At 33.1% G+C, this 18,989-nt stretch overlaps 4 protein-coding genes across 4 annotated transcripts; 2 read left to right on the top strand and 2 right to left on the bottom strand.

Annotated features, from left to right (window-relative positions):
- Positions 1 to 1,927: 1,927 nt before the first annotated feature.
- LOAG_01602 (hypothetical protein) lies at positions 1,928 to 2,699 on the bottom strand (the record flags this gene model as incomplete). The annotated part of the gene is made up of 3 exons (XM_003137141.1): positions 1,928 to 2,119; positions 2,544 to 2,640; positions 2,680 to 2,699. 3 exons carry the CDS (start codon positions 2,697 to 2,699, stop codon positions 1,928 to 1,930), a joined length of 309 nt encoding a protein of 102 aa, XP_003137189.1.
- Positions 2,700 to 7,330: 4,631 nt separating this feature from the next.
- Positions 7,331 to 8,733, top strand: LOAG_01601 (hypothetical protein; the record flags this gene model as incomplete). Its single annotated transcript, XM_003137140.2, has 4 exons — positions 7,331 to 7,421; positions 7,896 to 7,984; positions 8,146 to 8,305; positions 8,627 to 8,733. 4 exons carry the CDS (start codon positions 7,331 to 7,333, stop codon positions 8,731 to 8,733), a joined length of 447 nt encoding a protein of 148 aa, XP_003137188.2.
- A 4,000-nt stretch (positions 8,734 to 12,733) lies between these two features.
- LOAG_01600 (hypothetical protein) lies at positions 12,734 to 15,092 on the top strand (the record flags this gene model as incomplete). Its single annotated transcript, XM_003137139.2, has 5 exons — positions 12,734 to 12,869; positions 14,018 to 14,278; positions 14,515 to 14,598; positions 14,728 to 14,846; positions 14,923 to 15,092. The coding sequence occupies 5 exons, from the start codon at positions 12,734 to 12,736 to the stop codon at positions 14,992 to 14,994; spliced, it is 672 nt and encodes a 223-aa protein (XP_003137187.1). The 3' UTR covers positions 14,995 to 15,092.
- Positions 15,093 to 15,999: 907 nt separating this feature from the next.
- Positions 16,000 to 18,571, bottom strand: LOAG_01599 (hypothetical protein; the record flags this gene model as incomplete). Its single annotated transcript, XM_003137138.1, has 10 exons — positions 16,000 to 16,137; positions 16,236 to 16,369; positions 16,541 to 16,674; positions 16,762 to 16,859; positions 16,952 to 17,080; positions 17,210 to 17,327; positions 17,421 to 17,584; positions 17,721 to 17,948; positions 18,060 to 18,236; positions 18,443 to 18,571. The coding sequence occupies 10 exons, from the start codon at positions 18,569 to 18,571 to the stop codon at positions 16,000 to 16,002; spliced, it is 1,449 nt and encodes a 482-aa protein (XP_003137186.1).
- Between the last annotated feature and the right edge of the window lie 418 nt (positions 18,572 to 18,989).

Below are 18,989 nucleotides of genomic sequence, written 5' to 3'. Positions count from 1 at the left end.
TATTTTCAGAATGGTAAGAATTATAAAGTTTAAGGTTTCGGTTAATTTTATCAGTGAAAGCGATGTCAAAAGTGTAAATCATTCTCGTACGTCACATGTCCATATCATGCTAGCAAAGCATGTTCAGTACTTTTAAACGGACAAACCACGCACATTTATGTAAAAATCCATTTTCGCTCAGACAAAACATGATACATTATGTATTCCTATATCAAAAGATAGTCGGTCTGATAAATGGGAATTTGGTACATATATTTCTTTTTCGGTAAATCAGAAATTTCAAAGGGATCTTAGTTAGTTGATCTGCTATCAGTTTTGTAGAAACATGAAGAGGAGTAGCCGGATTTTACTGTCTTGAATTGTATAAAGTACAATGTTATATAACCAAAAAATATGTAATTAAAGTACAATTAACCATTAAATAATTAAGGTTTACTGCCTTTTGTATATTGCACAGATTACCTTGACTATAGTTATATCCATTATTGTCCAAGAATCGGCAGTGCTACATTGAAAAGCGCCATACGATTAAACGGCTTTAGTGATTATCATGCATCACCACGTAGAATACTGAGCAGAGTGATTCTACCAAAAACTGAAATTGATCTTTGTCTCTAAATAATTCCCATAATTGTACGATGTAGATTCACTCTGTATACAAACGCTAATCTGGCAAGAAAAGAAAGAAGCTTTGAAATGATGATTTAGCAGAGTGATATGATGTCGCACGAAGGGTACCAAAACGGAACAACAAATACTTTTCACTGCGCAATAGTGGCGGGACGAAATGGAATGTGCATCCTCTGCATTGATAAAAATGGCCTTTTACTGAATTCATGATCATTTTTTTCTCCCAAATATAAACAAATACCACAGATCGTCATCGTTCCCGTCATTATCATAACTCTCACCACCACTAGCCAATCCCATTTTGGAATTCTCGAACGCTCAATCCATCATCATTGATACTTCAACCTCTGTACGCTTTCTGTCTAATTTTTCATTTCAACCTATAAATATATTTTCGGTAGAAGGCAGTGCAGTTTCTTTATGTTAATATATTCTATCTTTGTTTTTTATCTTCCAAATTAATTTTAATTTCAATTCCAACTTCAATCTCAATTTATCTTTTCGAAAATATCGAAATTTAATTTTGATTTTTCTATAATACTTAAATTGAAGTCGTACAATATTCAAAAACATTTGGTCAATTTCATTTCAACCGAAAGATCATTGATGATTATTTTTTGGAAGGAAGCAACAAGGAAAATTAGTAAACCATAGAGAAAAATGTCCCGAATGTTTCATTTTGCAATTAGAAAAAACAAAAGTAGAAAAGTCCTGTTGTACAAATACGACACTTACTGATGATCTTTTTAACAAGAAATGTTAGTGGGCTGACATAACGAAGTGACTCGGGATAAGTTTGTCATTTGCGAAACCACTTAGTCAAAATAAAAATGATTTGCATTGCTCAATTCTTTACTGATTTAGCCACTGAACTGTATCGTATCTTCTTGGATTACTTGGATTTTTCAATGGCAAAAGTATCTCGTGACGTGACATAGCCAAATTGTCACTGTGTGAAAATCGATTTATGATGCATAAATCTTCATGTTAAAAATTATGATTTGAAATGCAAAAGTAAGTAGAAGCCAAAAAGGGCTCAATGACCGAGCTGTAACAGTAAATCCATCTCTTTGCCATATCCTCTATCCCCTCTCCAGTTTTAGTTGAATGTAAAATTGCGTAGGCATCTTCAACTCTACAACTGAACCTTCTGTTTGTATGTGTATGTGTGTGTGTGTGTGTGTGTGTGTATGTGTGTGTGTGTGTGTGTGTGTGTGCTTGTGTATGCTTGTGTTTGTGCTTGGCGTTGATGACGACAGTAGTCAAAAGTTAGTTTAGTCAGTAGTTCTTGTTCCCTCTACCCTCTTATAGTTGCTACTGCTTCAACTGCAGCGGGCGCTGTTAACTTGAATATGGCTTGAACTGGAGGAGGAGGAGGAGGAGGCGGAGGAAGTTGGAAAATTAAGAAATGTTCCACCCTCTCTCCTAAACTCTCTTTGCTCCTTTTCTCTCTGTACTTGTTGAGCGGCTTTACCAAGTACGTTGCTGGCTAAAGAAAGAGGTATGTAACATCAGCTCGAACTTATATATCTTCTTCTCAATATACATACAATTCTCAAAATCATTTTCAAATCTGCCACTATCTGCTGCTACTGCTGCTGCCTGTTCGGGGCGCACCTTGAAGACTAGTCAAGTTCGAGAGCTGTGAAGTGCTATCTTGTCTAAATCTGGACAGCTAGCAATATTCATCAAAAGAGCAAGCAGCAAGCGTTTTCTGAAAAAGCATTTCTTTCACTTCATTTTGCCTAGCTTGCAAATCCTGCTAACTCTTCTTGTGTCCCAGATTCTCTGTCTCTTCTTCTTCCCCACCTCCTCAACATCATTTCCAAGTTCTTACTCTTTCCGAGTTATACTGCACGCCATTTTTCAAACTAAACTTATATCAAAGATAGTTTATTTAAGTAAGAAATAACTGATACATTGATTGGTACTGACAGGATATAATATATCTGTTGCTGACTATGAGCATGGTCCCCGGTGAGACGTGTTTCAATTTGAATTTTACTAATCCTGGATCTAATTCACCATGTCAATCGCTGCTCCTAACACCCAAGGAAACGGTATGTCATTTCTTTCCTTTATCACTTCATCAATGCGTTTTTCAAAGTGTTTATTTCATGAATAATTCTTAAATTTGATTTCAGCCAGCTGTCTCTTTTGTTTGATTATTCTAAAACTGCCAACTGAGATAAGAATTTATAATAAGATAAGAAATATGAAAATCCCATAGATGCTATTAACTTAACGATAATAAGATTACGGAAAGAAGGTGAAATCGTATTGACGAGATATTAGCTTCGGGAAGCATAGAATGAGCGGAAACTATAATGAACAATTTCCATCGAAGTAGCATCAGGAGTTTGTGGTTATCAGATTTCCGGGAAGAATTCTAAATTTCATTCTAGCATTTGAGGCGGCATTTTTTCAAGACTAATAATTAATAACAGATCATTAACATAGACTGACTATTCAATTTAACGCATTATTCATTACCATAATTAATTATTTGTACTAAATATTCATGTGATATACCTTTTAACTGAATATTTTCTACAAATTAGCTGGAATTTTTGGAATTACAAATCAAGTTCATGCTGATTACATTTTTCGACAACAAAAAAAATAAAATCAATACAGATTTGGTCATTATATCAGGTTAAGTAATAGACAAACAAAAAATTGGTTATGACGAGTAAGTTGTAGTAAAAATTCTAATCGACTAGATTCTTCAATGCTCTAGAACTGGTGATTAGTAGAAGCAATCGTTCCAAGAATTTTATTCTTTTTTCGGGATGATACTATAAATGGATGAAAAGTTTCAGAATCAGGCTATGCATTCAAACGTATTATCTCTAATTTGTAATGTATCATTTAAATTACAGCTTTGTGAACCATCAATTTTATTTTCAATTTGGAGTGAAATCAAAAAATCCCATTTTGATATGAGAAGCTAACTTTAATTGGGAAGAATGAACAACCATTGATAGATATTTTTATCTTTTCTAGTTGATAAAAGCATGCAAAAATATTTATTGCTGCTTATGCAGAAATTTTTAAAAATGTGCGATGAAGAGTTAAATAAGAAAATTTGCAGTGGCAGCAGTGAATTTCAAGGTATAAAATAACAGCAGTACCATACATCTGTTTAGATTAAATTCCATTTATGTAAGAAATTTATCATAAACTTTGATGATTCACGAGTGGAACAGAGAGATACAAAGGGGAAAAAATTGTTTTCTGTTAGCATCTCCTCATAACTGTAAGTAATCAAGCTTGAAAATACCCAACCAAGAATGGAACAATAGTAGTTTCCTCCAGATTAGGCATTAAATAGAAACTTTCAACGACATATAATTTCTTTAATATCTTGTTTAGTTTGTAAATTATTCACGCATAGAATGAAAGAATGAGCAAAAAACTGAAATAACTGGAAAAAAATGTGTAAAAAAAGGCACTGCACCCTTGTGATATGATAATATAATGATAGAACCATAAGTTGAAAAAAAACTAAAAATGTTCAGAGACGCCATTTATTCAGCCTATCCTAAAAAATGCTAATTTCTTTCCATTTTGCTTAAAGTGGGTGTATCCGTTTTGCCTTGACAGTATAAGGTAGTTTAGAAGCTTTTTGGGAAGTGTAAACTTAAATAGTCAATATGAAGCTTTGAAAATTATTAAATTTATCAAATTTTATTTTTCTAGCAATCTTTATGCTTCAGCCGTAATTCTTCATCGTTATTTCATATTTTTTTCTTTTTTTTAAAATTCATTAAAGATTTGCTCCATTTTTAATGATTACAAAGAAAAAAAAATTTTGAAGTCCGACTTTTTGTTGCATAGTTTCCATCCAGCAAATATCTGTCGTCAGTCATTTTTTAACTTTGTCTGGGAATGTCCACCATTAAAAGAAAAAATTTATTTTTTAACATACATCTTCGTCGCGATGATTTTCTCTCTCATTGGACGAGTTTTTGAAGCGATAGACAATTCAAATTGATTTACATAAAGTTATGTTTAATTTCAGTGTTTCCATAACATTATAAATAGTTACTGATCAAAATAATTTTATTTTTTTAACTGTATTCCACGACAAATTTTGTATGTACGAATTTTCGTCGTATTTGAGGCTTTCGTGGAATTAGCGCTTGCTTCAGCGGGATTAGCATTACACTTTGCTTAGACATCGCAGTTCTCAAATTTTCTGCTTCCAAAATTAATTCAATTCGGTTTCGTCTATTTTTACAAAAGTATTTTTCAATTTGAAAAATTTCTCAATTTCAGAATATTTTTCAATGAGAAATTTATTCACAAAGTTAAATCTACATTGCTATTAGTTTCTATTTTCCTCGTTGTTTCCACTGCTTCCACTCTAGTAATTCTGATTATTCATAGCAAATATGTCACTGTACTTACCTGATATAATCATTTTGTTCAAAAGACATAGCGCCTGTTATAATTACGTCAATTTCAGAAAAGTGATGCTGAAGCTAACAATTTGATTCTCAAAAAGTTTAATGATAGTTTGTTAATATCGATTTTTTTTTTTTCAATGATAGTTATTGAATAATAATTTCGTTCGCATCTAAGTTGGCTCATTTTTGGTAATAAAAAGGAATTCTAGGTCATCCCTTGGAAACAAGTTATTTGCATGCAATAATGATGATGTCAGTTTAAAACAGAAGAAGATGGAGCAATGGCAACAACATAAGTGTAGCGAGAAACATTCCTTCCAAAAAATTAATGTTTCCAAAATGTATGGAAAAGGGATGAACAGAAGTGAAGAGAGAGAAGAGAGGGAGAAAGGGTAAAAGAAAGAAAGACGGGGTATAATATTATTTTGGGATATTATTATGGGAAGGAAGAAAATTATGTCTGTTTGTGCATTTGGTGTATAAATAAATCCAAATTAATTACAATCGCAAATTCATTGCTGATTAATGTTGAAGAAGAAAATGATGATGATGGTAATAATAATAATAATGATGATGATAGTGGTGATATTGATATTGGTGATAATGGTGATGATGGAGGTGATAAAAATGGAGGTCTCTAAGATGAGGTTTCTTATTTGGATAACGAAACTTGTCTCCAACCATGTGTATTATTTTACTTTTCCCATACAAATTGTTTTTGGCCTGAATTATTCCATGATATCTTTATACGTGAAGTTAGATGAATCTCTGCATACTGTACAGGTGTTCTATCATTTTTGCTAAAATCTCATTGTTATAGGTATGTACAGAATTATGTAATGATAGCATTAGTACTTAAATATAGATAAAGAAATGAAGCAAATTAATGTAATGAAATGAAACAACAAAATGTTAATCCCATGATTACGAGACATCTCGATGCTGTTTTTATGTTTATTTTTACTACATTTATGAATAAGTGTGATGAAAAGTCTCAAAACTATGCTTTTATCAACTGTCCTTTGAACATAATTCTTATGACAAGTTGTTTCTAACTTTTTCAAAATTTTTGCTTCATTAGATCGCCAAGTTCGTGATTCACAAGTGCAACAGTTGATTTATGAAATCTTTAAAAAATATTTTCTAAATCCCGCATCTTATACCAGTCTATGATTTTCTATATAAATGATTGTTGCCAATCATTAGACAGTTATCATTATAATCAAAAAATTTTTATGACAATAATCACCCTCTCACTAAAACAAATTAATCAGTAACGCAAAAACGACGTGATATTCCAAGCAGTATAGTAACATATCAAGTGGTCACTAAAGGATGGTAAATTTTTGCATGTTGCAATCTCATGTGTTGTTTCTTAATTTCTGGAAAATGTATGTCTCGGAGATAGGTTCTCTGGTAGTTTTTTAAGCTGCATCGTACAAAGAGTGAGTGAGAGTAATTTATCATCTTTTCCTCAATGTCTAGTTCATAATTTTATTATTGATACGATGAATATCTTCTGCTCAAATGAAAGGGAAAATAGATATCTTCTAACCCTACACAAAATTACTTTTCCTGTCATTCTAACGATGAATGCAGTAGTGTGAGTTAATTATATTTCATTTTTTAATATTACAAAAATGGTTTAGCACTTTTGTTATCACTTTGTTTTCAATGTAATTGATAGATATCTACACCTGTTATTTTACTTTTGTTCATATTTATCTGTAATCATATCATATTAAGAGTTCCAAGAATTATATTTTTAAATCATACTTTTTGATTTATAAACCTGAAATTTATGCTTTAAATTGCTTAACCCATACGAAGCGCAATCGAGATTTCTTTTAACTTTCTGCGAAATACTCTTAATTATATTGGTTGTACTTGCATGAGTTAGCTATTAGCGATTCCACTAGTGATTCTAATTTTGTTGCTGTGTATTTTTAGAACATTGAAAATTTTTACCAGTAAATTAATTACTTCAGTACCTAGAAATAGCAAGCATCATCTATGGAGAAAAATAGAGGATTAAAAAAATCATTAAAAATCGTTTTAAAATGCCAATGATATAAAGGTACGAGAATGAGTAGTAGCGATAAATGAAGGAAAGATGAACTGCCGTGTCTGAGAAGGCGGTCGATCAGCTTTTTAATACTTCCTAGAAATGACCATGACAAGAGTTTATATCATGAATGGAGTTAATTTGCACCATATCATATCATATCATTTTACCTTAAACTATAATGTTTCTTACTCTCCTTTAGTCATCAGCAGAAGAAGGTGTGATGGGAGGTGAATGTGAAAGTTCATCTCCGCAGTTGCAACACCAGGTGAACGAAGGGACGCCGACATTACCGAATGGAAAGAAAACGAAAGGTATGAGTTGCAATTACCAAGAAATTTGACTATTAATTGAAGTGAAGTGAAGTAAAAGTATTTATTCATCAAATGAACTTAGATGTAATGAACGTCATTCAAGATTGAGGATGTTATTTTCCCTTTTCATAATCAAGCACAAGTTACTTCTTTATTTCAACCTCTTTTTTTGTTCAAATGATACCAACTTAAACTTCAATATACACATCTTTTTTCAACAATTTCATTTGTGCTGGCTGATATTTATACAATCATTTACTAATTAATAACAATTTTAATTTTAGTCAATAAAATCTCAAAAATATGCAAAAATGCCTTCGGATTCAATGTAGACCGGTGTATGCGTATATATGTATGAGTGTATCTGTGCGTGTAGGTATTTGTATGTATTCTTGTATATGGGTCTATATGTTTCTCTATGTGTGTATTTATTGGTTAATTAAATGATGTCATCTTTAGATAATTATTTTTCAGGTCGAGTAAAGATAAAAATGGAATATATTGGCAATAAATTGCGAAGGTATACAACATTTAGTAAAAGAAAAACTGGAATTATGAAAAAAGTTCGTATTCTATTGCTGGTTTTTCTGTTCTTTATCAAAATAAAAAAAATCATGTTTCTCTAGTATAAATTTATCTTTTCTCTGATGAGAATTATTCGCAAATTAATTTGTAGTTTTCAAATTTAGCTTTTATATTAAACTGACAGCATTTCTCTGTTCAGGCTTATGAATTATCAACACTAACAGGAACTCAGGTGATGTTGCTGGTAGCATCCGAAACAGGTCACGTCTATACATTTGCCACAAAAAAATTACGACCGATGATCTCTTCTGAAGCTGGAAAAACATTAATTAGAAATTGTCTAAACACTCCCGACATTGGTTTGTGTTCATTTCAGTTTTTTCTGACTATGTTACTTTCCGTTCTAATGTCTTCATTTTACTATTAGTTTTGAAACAAACGGTAATTTTAAACAGTATTTCCTTTCCCTAAATTCTTTGAAATTTAGCGCAGGTCAAAATAATTCTGAAATTTTAGTCCTGACATCATTCTGCTTCCCAAGCTATGTCGATAACTAGACTAGCCCAGCAAGACTTGTTATTCCGTTGCATCTGAATCAGTTTGCAAAGCGAATGATGATGATTTATGCGCTTGCAATTATTCTCATACATATTGGCTTTGCAATAGTCATTCTGTTCTAGATGATGCTGTGGATCCAGTTGGAGCACGACAAGAATTTACATTTGAACCACAACCAAATATTTCAAGAAAGCGAAAATTAAATGAGGTTTGTTCACATGTAATTTGAATTGAAATTGCGTCTAATAAATCATATGACGAACATATACCATCAGTTCCTGCGCATTTGTCTATTATTTGCAAGAACTCACAACTATTGACCTCATCAATTCAGAAAAAACCACCACTTTACTCTTTCGAGCATAATTATCCATGCTTTTTTCCTTTTCTTTTTAAAAGTTTAGCAGCCATATAAGTAAACTAGATTGTCCTGGTAAAAAAGAGAAATAAATAAAATCTCGATCTCCGACCTTTGACTTCCATGGAACAAAGCTCACCACCACAGTTTCATCAGCAGCGGTATAATGTGATTGCTAAGTTAAGGTTAGATTGAAACAAACAAGCAGATGACTCTTTAGTCTCTTTTTTCGACTATCTATGAGTGATATGATATGTGTTGTGAGAGCCTCGTCCTTCCCAACTAACAGCGCCATATGAATTCTTAAAATTCGTGAAAAAACTGCAAATGCGATGTCATTTCAAAATTCGTGACACGGACACCAATTGCCCTTGGAAGTACGGTAAAAAGGAATTATGTTGAAGATGTGAAATTGTTGCTGTCATCATTAAATGGGCAAGTGGTGTATGTATGTATGTGTGTGTATTTATATGTTTGTGTGTGTGTATGTGTGTGTGTGTGTGTGTGCATGTGCATGTGCATGTATGTGCGCGATTGTCTGCATTCTATATTATGTCACAACACCGGCTGGCGTTATTATTTCACTGACAACCAACCAGTAGCAAATCAGGATGTCAAATTTCCAGGCGGACACCACCGTATGCGCTGCACCATATCTCAGTGCGCCATCGTCCCACGTCCTTTCATGCATTCCATTCTCGCCTGCAATTCTCCTCCCCTTTGCCTTGCATTCTGAATTCTTCGACAAATACGGTAGTCGTATTAGGTGATACCTAGTCCATCTCTATAAGTTACTTGTTTGCTGTCCAATCAGACTTTCTGATAGTGTAATCAAAAGTGCTAATAAAGCTTCATTTAGTTGTTGGAATTTAAAACCTGAATTTAGCATTAAATTTTCTAACGATCGCTTTATAAGTATTATTTGGAAAGAAGAAAAAGGAGAAAAGAGAAGATATCAATGAAATAGCATTAGCTTCTTTTGTATTTACTGCTGCAATCAGCCATAGATATGCTTCAGCAAACATTTCTAAAAACTACGAACTGTGCTACATTTATTCTCATTTTGAAATTAAATAATTAAACTTCGAAAAGTTTCTAATTGAGTCTTTCAAACTTTCTCAACATGACAACAAGGAAAAATATTTTCCTCACGTTGACGGATCCCAGAAAATGGGAGCAAAAGGGAAGGAAGCACCAACTGCCTGTTTGCCGGGATCTGTTCCTATCAAGCACTTGTATATCCCTCTTCCATTACATCCATCATTCAAAACATACACATATCCTTTCAACCAGTATCACACCGCCAGCAATACTATTTAAGAATCTCTACTAACTAACTAACTAATTCACAAATTGTACACATACACACACAACACACACACACACATACACACGTATACATACATACACGCACATACACACACACACACACACACACTTATATATAGAGATAGATACTTTTATACGGGAAGCTTGAGATGGGAAGGGGAAAAGGCCGGGAGCGTCATCTTCTTGAGCCATCAAAGCCACCTACGCTTTCATCATCCTGAAAGCAAGTCTTTCTTCCCATTCTCATTAAATTCAAAGAATATACCCAACAGAGCAGGGATGAAGGAAATTTCGATGGCATCCCTGTCAAGCAAATATGTGCAATAGCAATAATGTAAGCAAGCAAGCAAGCAAGCAAGTAAGTATCATCAGTTTCTCAACCACTATTCATAGCATCATCACCTTGAAAACAACAATACTGCTCCCACTAATGTGTAAAGAGAAAGGATATGCTCCTCAGATGGTCGAATGAATGAATGAATGAATGAATGAATGAATGGATGGATGGATGGATTATGCATGTGAAGGCATGTGTCTGTCTCTGTTTTGTGTGATAAAAGTGATAAATAAGAGGAAATAACTTTACATCGAATCACTGATCACTGATCGCCTATATTTGTTACATCAATTTGCCGTTATTATAAAAAGCACAACCAAACAGCTGCAACATATAAATGATAAGAGATCGAAAAAAATGAAGAAACATCAGAAGTTCAGATATTGGGTTGATTGACATATTTAATAAGTTACGTGTTTGGAATACACGATGGACAAATTAAATGAGCACGTTGAGATACAGATGGGACACGTGACAGATTTGAAAGGAGGAGTTAGAAGTATGGAAATGGTGTAAATATGGACTGTCATAAGTAGTCAAATATTGAAGACAAATAAAATCAGGAATGTGTTATCATCGCGTTTCTGATTTCATGCTCATCCCAGTGAATATGCATTATGGAAACCATAGCACATACCAAGTTAAATTCATCAGATAAACCTGCATAAACCGAAATTTAAGCTTTAATTTTCCGCTTTCAAACTGCTTATACCAGGAAGTAATGACGAAGACATATGGTTTTACAAAATATCTTGTAAACACTCAAAACTCACTTTTTTTTCAAAATTAATAAAACTTGAGTTACTTTAGTAGTATTATTGAACGAAAGAGATGTTTTCTTGATGAGGTTTCGAAAAATTTTCTGAAGAAAATCATTTCGTTGAAGTTCTCTTATTACTGTTTACTGAAGATGATTACTTTTTACCATTCTTCTAAAAAGTGGTACTAAATATAGGTACTTTTCTTTCTATCATTGATGATTAAGAAGCAAATCATACTCTCTTTGCCACTTTCTATTTGCATAACTATTTTGTCTTCAAATAGATCAGAATTTAGGCAGAAGTTTATTTTGACAATCTAGAAAATGGTAATAAACATTCGAATATATCAATGCTTATGTCGGGTGATGTTTTATTGGATAGTTAATACTATCAACTTTTATGTGGCTTATTAAGTTTTTCAATTGTCGTTGAAATTTTAGCATGAAATTCGAGAAATTTCTGTACAAATTTAAAAGCATTATTTTTGATCGACCCGTGCTGTTATGTAAGAATTATGTATCGGTAATTTGAAAGATAAAATTTTAATGCCAATTAAACTCTCTGAATGTTCATCGATATTCAATAAATAATAATAAATAATTTTTGTGTTACAGAAATTTGTGCTATGAAAAATATAAGTTATGTATTTCATAATAATGGTAGATTAGAGACTATTTAGGTATGATTTAATCTGAGTAGTTTTATTTCACAAGAATATTAACAAAAAATTGGCATAATTAATAACATTTTCAAATGCTCCTCAAAGCAAATTGCTTTTCCACTCTGTATACAAATTTGGAGCTTTAACGCCTGTTGAAAACTGGTCTTGGTAATGGCAATGCGATAGCAGTAACTCTTTCTGTGTGGTTTTATGCAACTGAAGATGGTAAATTTCACCAAACTAACTCCCTTTTCATCGTCCTCATCAGCTACTGTCATCAATATTACTACTACCACAATATTACATCATTCTTATATTTGTCTTTGTACAATCCTAAAAGGGACCAGCTTTGAATCACGATGAAATCAATGAACAAGCTAATAATTTAAACCAATTGTTTTTCGTTAGCTTACTAAAAAACTTTCACAATAGCAAATTATTCATATTAATTAGGGGAAATTTTTGGTTTGATGCAAAATTTTAAATAAAGATTTACTTGTTCAATTCCTAATGTTTAAAAAAAAATCAGTCCTCTGTTGTGGTGAACGGCATTTTAATGCCGATCATTAACTTCGGTAAAACAAAGCATTTGAATGTCGAAAGTCACCTTCCGCAAAAAAAAACTCCATGAGCTGATGAACAGTTTCTGAAAATTAGTCTAAATTCGCCTGAATTGATTTGCTTCTAAAATGCATATTTCATCCCAACTTATCTTTTAATTAATATCATTTTTCATATGGTAGTAAAAAATGGTTTTGTTTATAGTGTCCTGAATTACCAACAATGGTACATCCTACAATGATAGCCACCTCACCGACTTGCAATCCAGAAGAAGCAGAAAATTCTGATAATGGTGAATCGGAAAGCGTCGACAGTCACGACGCTGTGATAGAGGAAAGCGAAACTGATAAAGAAAAAGGTCATAAAATTTCAATAGAGAAATAATTAGTAATTACTTGGAATACGACTCTAGGACTATCACCCTTAGGACCATCCCCTCAACTTCACATCCTTACCATTGTAGATTCCAAAAATCCTACCCCTTTAGTTTCTGAGAGTTATGAATATAATAGAGTTATGAATATAATAAACCTCGAAATAGGTGAAGGCTCAATTTATGACGGGTTTTCAAATTTTCAAGTTTGTCCTTCATTTATATGAAACCATAATTAATTGCTTCTGATGTGGTATAAGGAGTGCAGCAGTAAGTAACTCGATGACCCGTTATGGTGGTTCATTAAAGTAACAGTTGTCATCCTGTTTTATTTTATCTTCTTTCTCTTTCTCTTCTTCTTCTTTCAAAAGTTCATCATAGAGGTCAGCGACAGTTGTTCCCCTGGATGATTTAGCTAATGGCACATATAAATGGGATTTTAACGGCTGTAATGCTGCGCACGATATATACGGAAAGTAAGTCTTCAAATAGAATGAAGGAAGGGGGATGACGAGAAAGAAGTTTACGAATTATACCATAGACAGGAGAGAAGGAAACTGAAATTAATAGGCGCGGTAGTAGCCACTGTTGTAACATACCTCTTTCGACTCACTTCCGTTCATTTTCTGATATACATGTATATCCATATATTTGATGAAAAGGGGACTGAGAAGGGAAATGATCTTTAAATGAGCCCACCAAGACATAAGCATACATAGACCAAATCTGGACAGCTGCTGTCAATTTGTGGACGCTGTAGGTCATCAAAACTGACGGAGAGATGGATAGACAAATTAAATAGGAGAATGGATAAACTGGATAAAGTGATCGGCGGTGCATCGCTCATCACAAATGCGATTTTTTGTCATACAACAGCAGCCAAAACGAGGGGCGGGAAACCTTATCGGTTGCAGTTTAGTGCCATCGATAAAAACAGATGGAACTGTTAATTTAAATTAAATTACATATAAAACGAAAAACATTAGTAAAAAACTAACAGTAAGCAGAAGTCAATTTCTTCGAATGAAAGTTTCAAGTCGTAATTTGGCCTGAAGTTCCAAAAAGCTTTTTTTTTTCTTAAGACCAATTAATTACTTTATTAAATATTACTGCTAATGACAATCATTTTGCAGAAAAAGCGACCTCGTTGTCATTACAACAGACATTGAAGGAAGCGCTTCGTGTAGCGGCTGCTCAACGACAGTTGCAAAGAAGCAAAGCAAAAAGTAGCAACAGTAGCGATATTAGAAGCGTCGTCAATAATAGTAATAATAATAATAATAACAACAACAATTGTAGTAGTGCTCATAATGGCACTATCGGTAACACTGCTACCAGCACCAATGTTCAACCTACCGCAACATTCCCGCTTCTTGCACCGTTTCTGTTACCAGGTTCGCCGATATGTTTAATTACTTCAGTGATCATCAGCAGAACTTCATAACTTATCCTTTTTTTTATACAACTGTTGATAGTACGGGTAAGATGATACTTTTTTGGATATTCCTTTTGGGTTTAACTCCTATAGTGATATGAAAAAATGATGAAAGAAAAAATAAAGTTGGTCGGAATCAAATTTTTTGATTAACTCAATATTTTATGATCCCAACCTGCTAAATGATTTTTATAGGCTTAAACTCGGCTACAACGGCGGGGACCAGCAACGCCATCATGTATCAGATACCTCAAGGCGTGGTTTATACAAATGACGAAGGTTAAGGACAATTTATATTTAATAAAGTCAAAAGTGAATTACTGTTTTGTGATAGATCCAGAAGTTTCAGAAAGTGAATCGTTTAATCTTACCTAAGTGGTTGAATTTGCAAAATTGCTTTAATTTTAGGAGCTGATGGTAATTCCTTATTCGCAAATGCCAATGTCAGCAGCAGTAACAATTCCTCCGAGAATCAACAAACTAGTCCACAATTTATGTTTCCTATTAATTCGCTCACTTTACAACAGGTATGACTTACTTTGATTTCATATACATATACATATATATACATATATATATATATATATAATTACCTTTTTGCAGAGTCTCTTGCAAATCATGTCGACAGCCGCGTTAAGTGCAGCTCAATTGGAAAACAGCGATCGTTCCAGCTGACCCATCTAAACAGGCAGTTTACCAAAAAACCGAAAATTGAGAGAAGAAAAACTAATTTTGTTGGAACTCTTGAAACAATGCATGTCATTCGATAGGATAGCTCTAAAATACAAATGTCTATTTCGTTTTTTATATATGAAGGAAAGTAAAGGGAAAAAATGAAATCAGATTAGGGAATTTAATTGGAGATCAGAAATCAATAGACTTACAAAAGAAAAGGGAGTTAAATAATCTGAAAGAATATATCATTGAGATGGCAACGACATAACCTGGAAATGAGCAATTCTCTATTTTCTTGCAATAGAACCCATATTTGGAATCCTTAAAGCTACATCTAGAATCCATATTTCATCACTTGTACACCTTTTACTACTTTACTTCGAGTTCTTTCAAACAAGTCGTGATTTGTATCCAATGTATTATGATTTTGATTCTAATCTTTTTTTTTTGCAAAGTCGTCCATGGTAGTTTCCGGTTTCTTCATTTGTTCGTGTGCGCGTGTCATAAATATAGTAAGTGTCAAGGTCTTCGAGTTCTGCGTATAATGCTACTGAATATTTAACATTAAAAATTCCTTATTTTTTTTTCCGAAAGAAAATATAAAACGGTTAGTATCCAAATTTTTATAAAAACTGAAGTTAATGAAATCCCTATAGAAATGTAATTTATTGTATAAATTACAAAACAGTTTTCGAATAGGTACTGTTACTTTACTTCCTCATTAGAATGAATCTGGAGAGGTGAAACTTCTCGGATTTTTTTAGCAGAGCTCGATGGCAAGCACAACGGTTAGTTATTTTCTGTATTTCGCCTTCTTTTGGTTGGTTGTTTTTGTGTAATTATTTTTGTGCCTTTGTTAACAAAACATTTTGTTGTGCACGATGTGTAGAACATCTTGTAATATACTAGTCGATAAGTTTTTATACATGTATGCATCTACCAATACCAAGGTAAAATGCAATATTTTTAGAAAGAATAATTTATAAAAATGGGAAAATTTTGAAATTAAAAAGTGTACAATGTTTCCTTAACTTTAAAAAGAATGAGGTCTGCGCACTGCATGCCCATCATGAAACAATGGTCCTGATTCGATATTTCATACTTCCAACCACCGAATCGTCCACGAGAATAAATATTGTGCGCCTGAAGATCAATAAAAAAACAACTTTCTCTGGATTCACGAACTTCGGAATAAGAATGTTATTTTTACGCAATGGAAAAATACTGAGAAAAGGACTTGCTTGAAACGCTTCATGACAGCGTTGTAACTCTTCGTCTCTGTTAACAGTTGGAATAGGGTATCCATACGGCAAAATATACAGCCATTTGTCAACAATCTCATTGTTATCGACTATTATACCTTTAAGCTTCAAACCTACAATGATTAACTACATTCACCAAGTAACAAAAACCAAAAAAACTATCTACCTAACAAACAGGCACACAATCTATGGATGATTACGGAAAATGTGCCCTAAAGTTAAAAAAGAAATCAAAAATAATCGACTTATATGATTTAATGAAGAAATAATAAGTATGGTCAAACCTTCAATTACTTTAACTATAACTTCGTCCTCGAGGAAATCTGCATCAGCTTCCAATCCAATTTCACATAGAACTGACCAGAACTGATTGCAATCTGGTGTCAAATTATCGCTGAAGTTGGACAAGAAGGTACACCTGGAATAAGGAACATGACTGCTGCGAATATTTAATAAATTTATAGAAATTTAGTAGAACGTAAAGTGGATTGAATCCACAACAAACCTATAAAAAATAGTATCAGGTAATGGAAAATACGCCCACGTCACAAGTTGAGTCCATTCGCATTGTGGATGCTTCAAACCAAGGCCAACAAGGATTACCTAAAAACGGACAAAACAGACGGATATAAAATTCACAAAAGCAACTATGCATTGCTATTTTATTATAGTCATAATATTCCAACACAAAGGACCTTGGAATATTTTAAGTTAACATCGCTAATTACTGTGGAGATCGTCGATAATTCAGGAATCGGTAAGGTAGACAGCACAGCATTATAATCATATGAATGTGTTCCACTATTTAAATCTTCGGTAATTACCTGTAAGACTAAAGACGATGATATCCATTGATATGATAACTACATATAATTATTATAATGAGCTAAATTATACGGAATTTACGTAAGTTTCAGGAAAAGGAAAAATAAAACTAGAAAAAAGAAAAATACCTTTTTTGCTCTAATATCGATCCCTCGCACTTTTTCTTTAAAATGAAAAATGGATTCCGGATATCGTCGAGCAATTTTTTCCCAAATTTTGCCCACACCTTTGTAATCTCTTGGATATCTGAGAAAAAGTACAAATTCATTGTAGAAATCAAAAAATCAAAGTGTTATGAAATTGTATAATGGTATCAAAATTGAGACCTAAACAACTTACCTGAAACATGTCATAGATGAACTAAGATCATCGTCAAGTTCTTGCAGGCTTCGTCCACAACGTAATTCAATATTAGATAAATCAATAGTTGGTACTCGACTCCTTGCCCAAAATGCGTTCATTTCTTCCAGCTCCACTGTCCATATCGAAACAAACACAGTGATCTACTTTCTTTTTCAATTACGAAATTAACAGTGTATGTTTATAACTCTTTTTTGTGATTGGAGATAAAACAACTCAAAGCTCAAAGTTTGTTAAATTTCTAGCAGTATGAAGCCATTCATTGAAACTCAAATTCACCTTACGATTGTATGGTCTAATAAAAATATCCAGTAATGTACTCCCAAATATATTTGCACTGTATTCTGCAAAATTCGAACAGCTCATGGGTAAGCCTTGCAGATCTTTCAATTCACTGATGCATTTTTGCCTAATAATGGGTGGGAAATAAGGAATAGAGTGTTGAACAGGATAGGGTACATAGTTGCTGTATGGATTATCGCTTTTGAAAAGATGAGCTAAATCGGCCTGCAAATAAGTAAACAATATTTCAGTTCGATAATTTGGAAAACTTTTTGTGGAACTTTTGGATTTCTCGAGATTTCAAATTTCCAACAATTTTTATTAATGCTAGTTTACCTTGACAGAACGCCTAACTTTATTCCATTTATTCACAGCAGAATTGATAACTTCCTCGAATTCGTGATACTTTGATACACCCAAAACATGTACACCTAAATCCCACGTAAATCCTTTCTCATCGGTTACTGATCTTGCCAAACCACCAACTTCATCTTCTTTTTCCAAAACAACGACCTCAAAAGACAAACAATAAATAAAGCATTTGCATGTGAATTACGTGAAACAATATCAAACGGAACAGTGCATGATCATCCTAACATTATTAAGTGCACTGTTATTTGACGTTAACAAAGTCGCATATTACGATCTTCAGAAGTCTCTTGAAGCATACTTAAGACACAGGTAAAAAACAAGTGGAACAAACAGGTAAAGTGTACAACCTGTATATCCTCTTCCGATATGGTTCCTTCTGTTATCAATGAATAAATACGATGCAGCATACCGATAGCAGTAGGTCCAGCACCAATGATTACTAATCGGAAACCTTTATCGACTTTTAAGCTGGACATCGACCAAAACCTGAGGTTAATGAAACCTGTTTCGCTGGATATTATTAGGATATTGAAACTACTATCAGGATATTGAAACCGCCTGAACGTCAAAAACAATTCTTTAGCGTTTTGAAAACAAGATAAGTCAAATATCGCTTAGTATCAAAATAATTAACAGTTAAGAGATGACAATAATTGATGATGAATTTTAACAAGTGCTTTGATCCGCTGCGTGGCCTCACATATACCAGTCATCACACCATGAAGAATGACCTCCTGATAGCAAAACTTATTCTATGCCTTCATGGTATTTAAATTTAAATGAGCATATTTCAGAACTCAAAATGAGTGACGGATTAGTGCTGGAATTCACATTCAGATAATTATTAAACAGCCCGGACGTAATTATTACTTGTCGTTAGCAATAACTTCCCAC

This window comes from Loa loa, assembly GCF_000183805.2.
Source record: "Loa loa unplaced genomic scaffold supercont3.1, whole genome shotgun sequence".
Classification (NCBI taxonomy): Eukaryota; Metazoa; Nematoda; class Chromadorea; order Rhabditida; family Onchocercidae; genus Loa; species Loa loa.
This window is presented reverse-complemented; position numbering and strand designations above follow the sequence as displayed.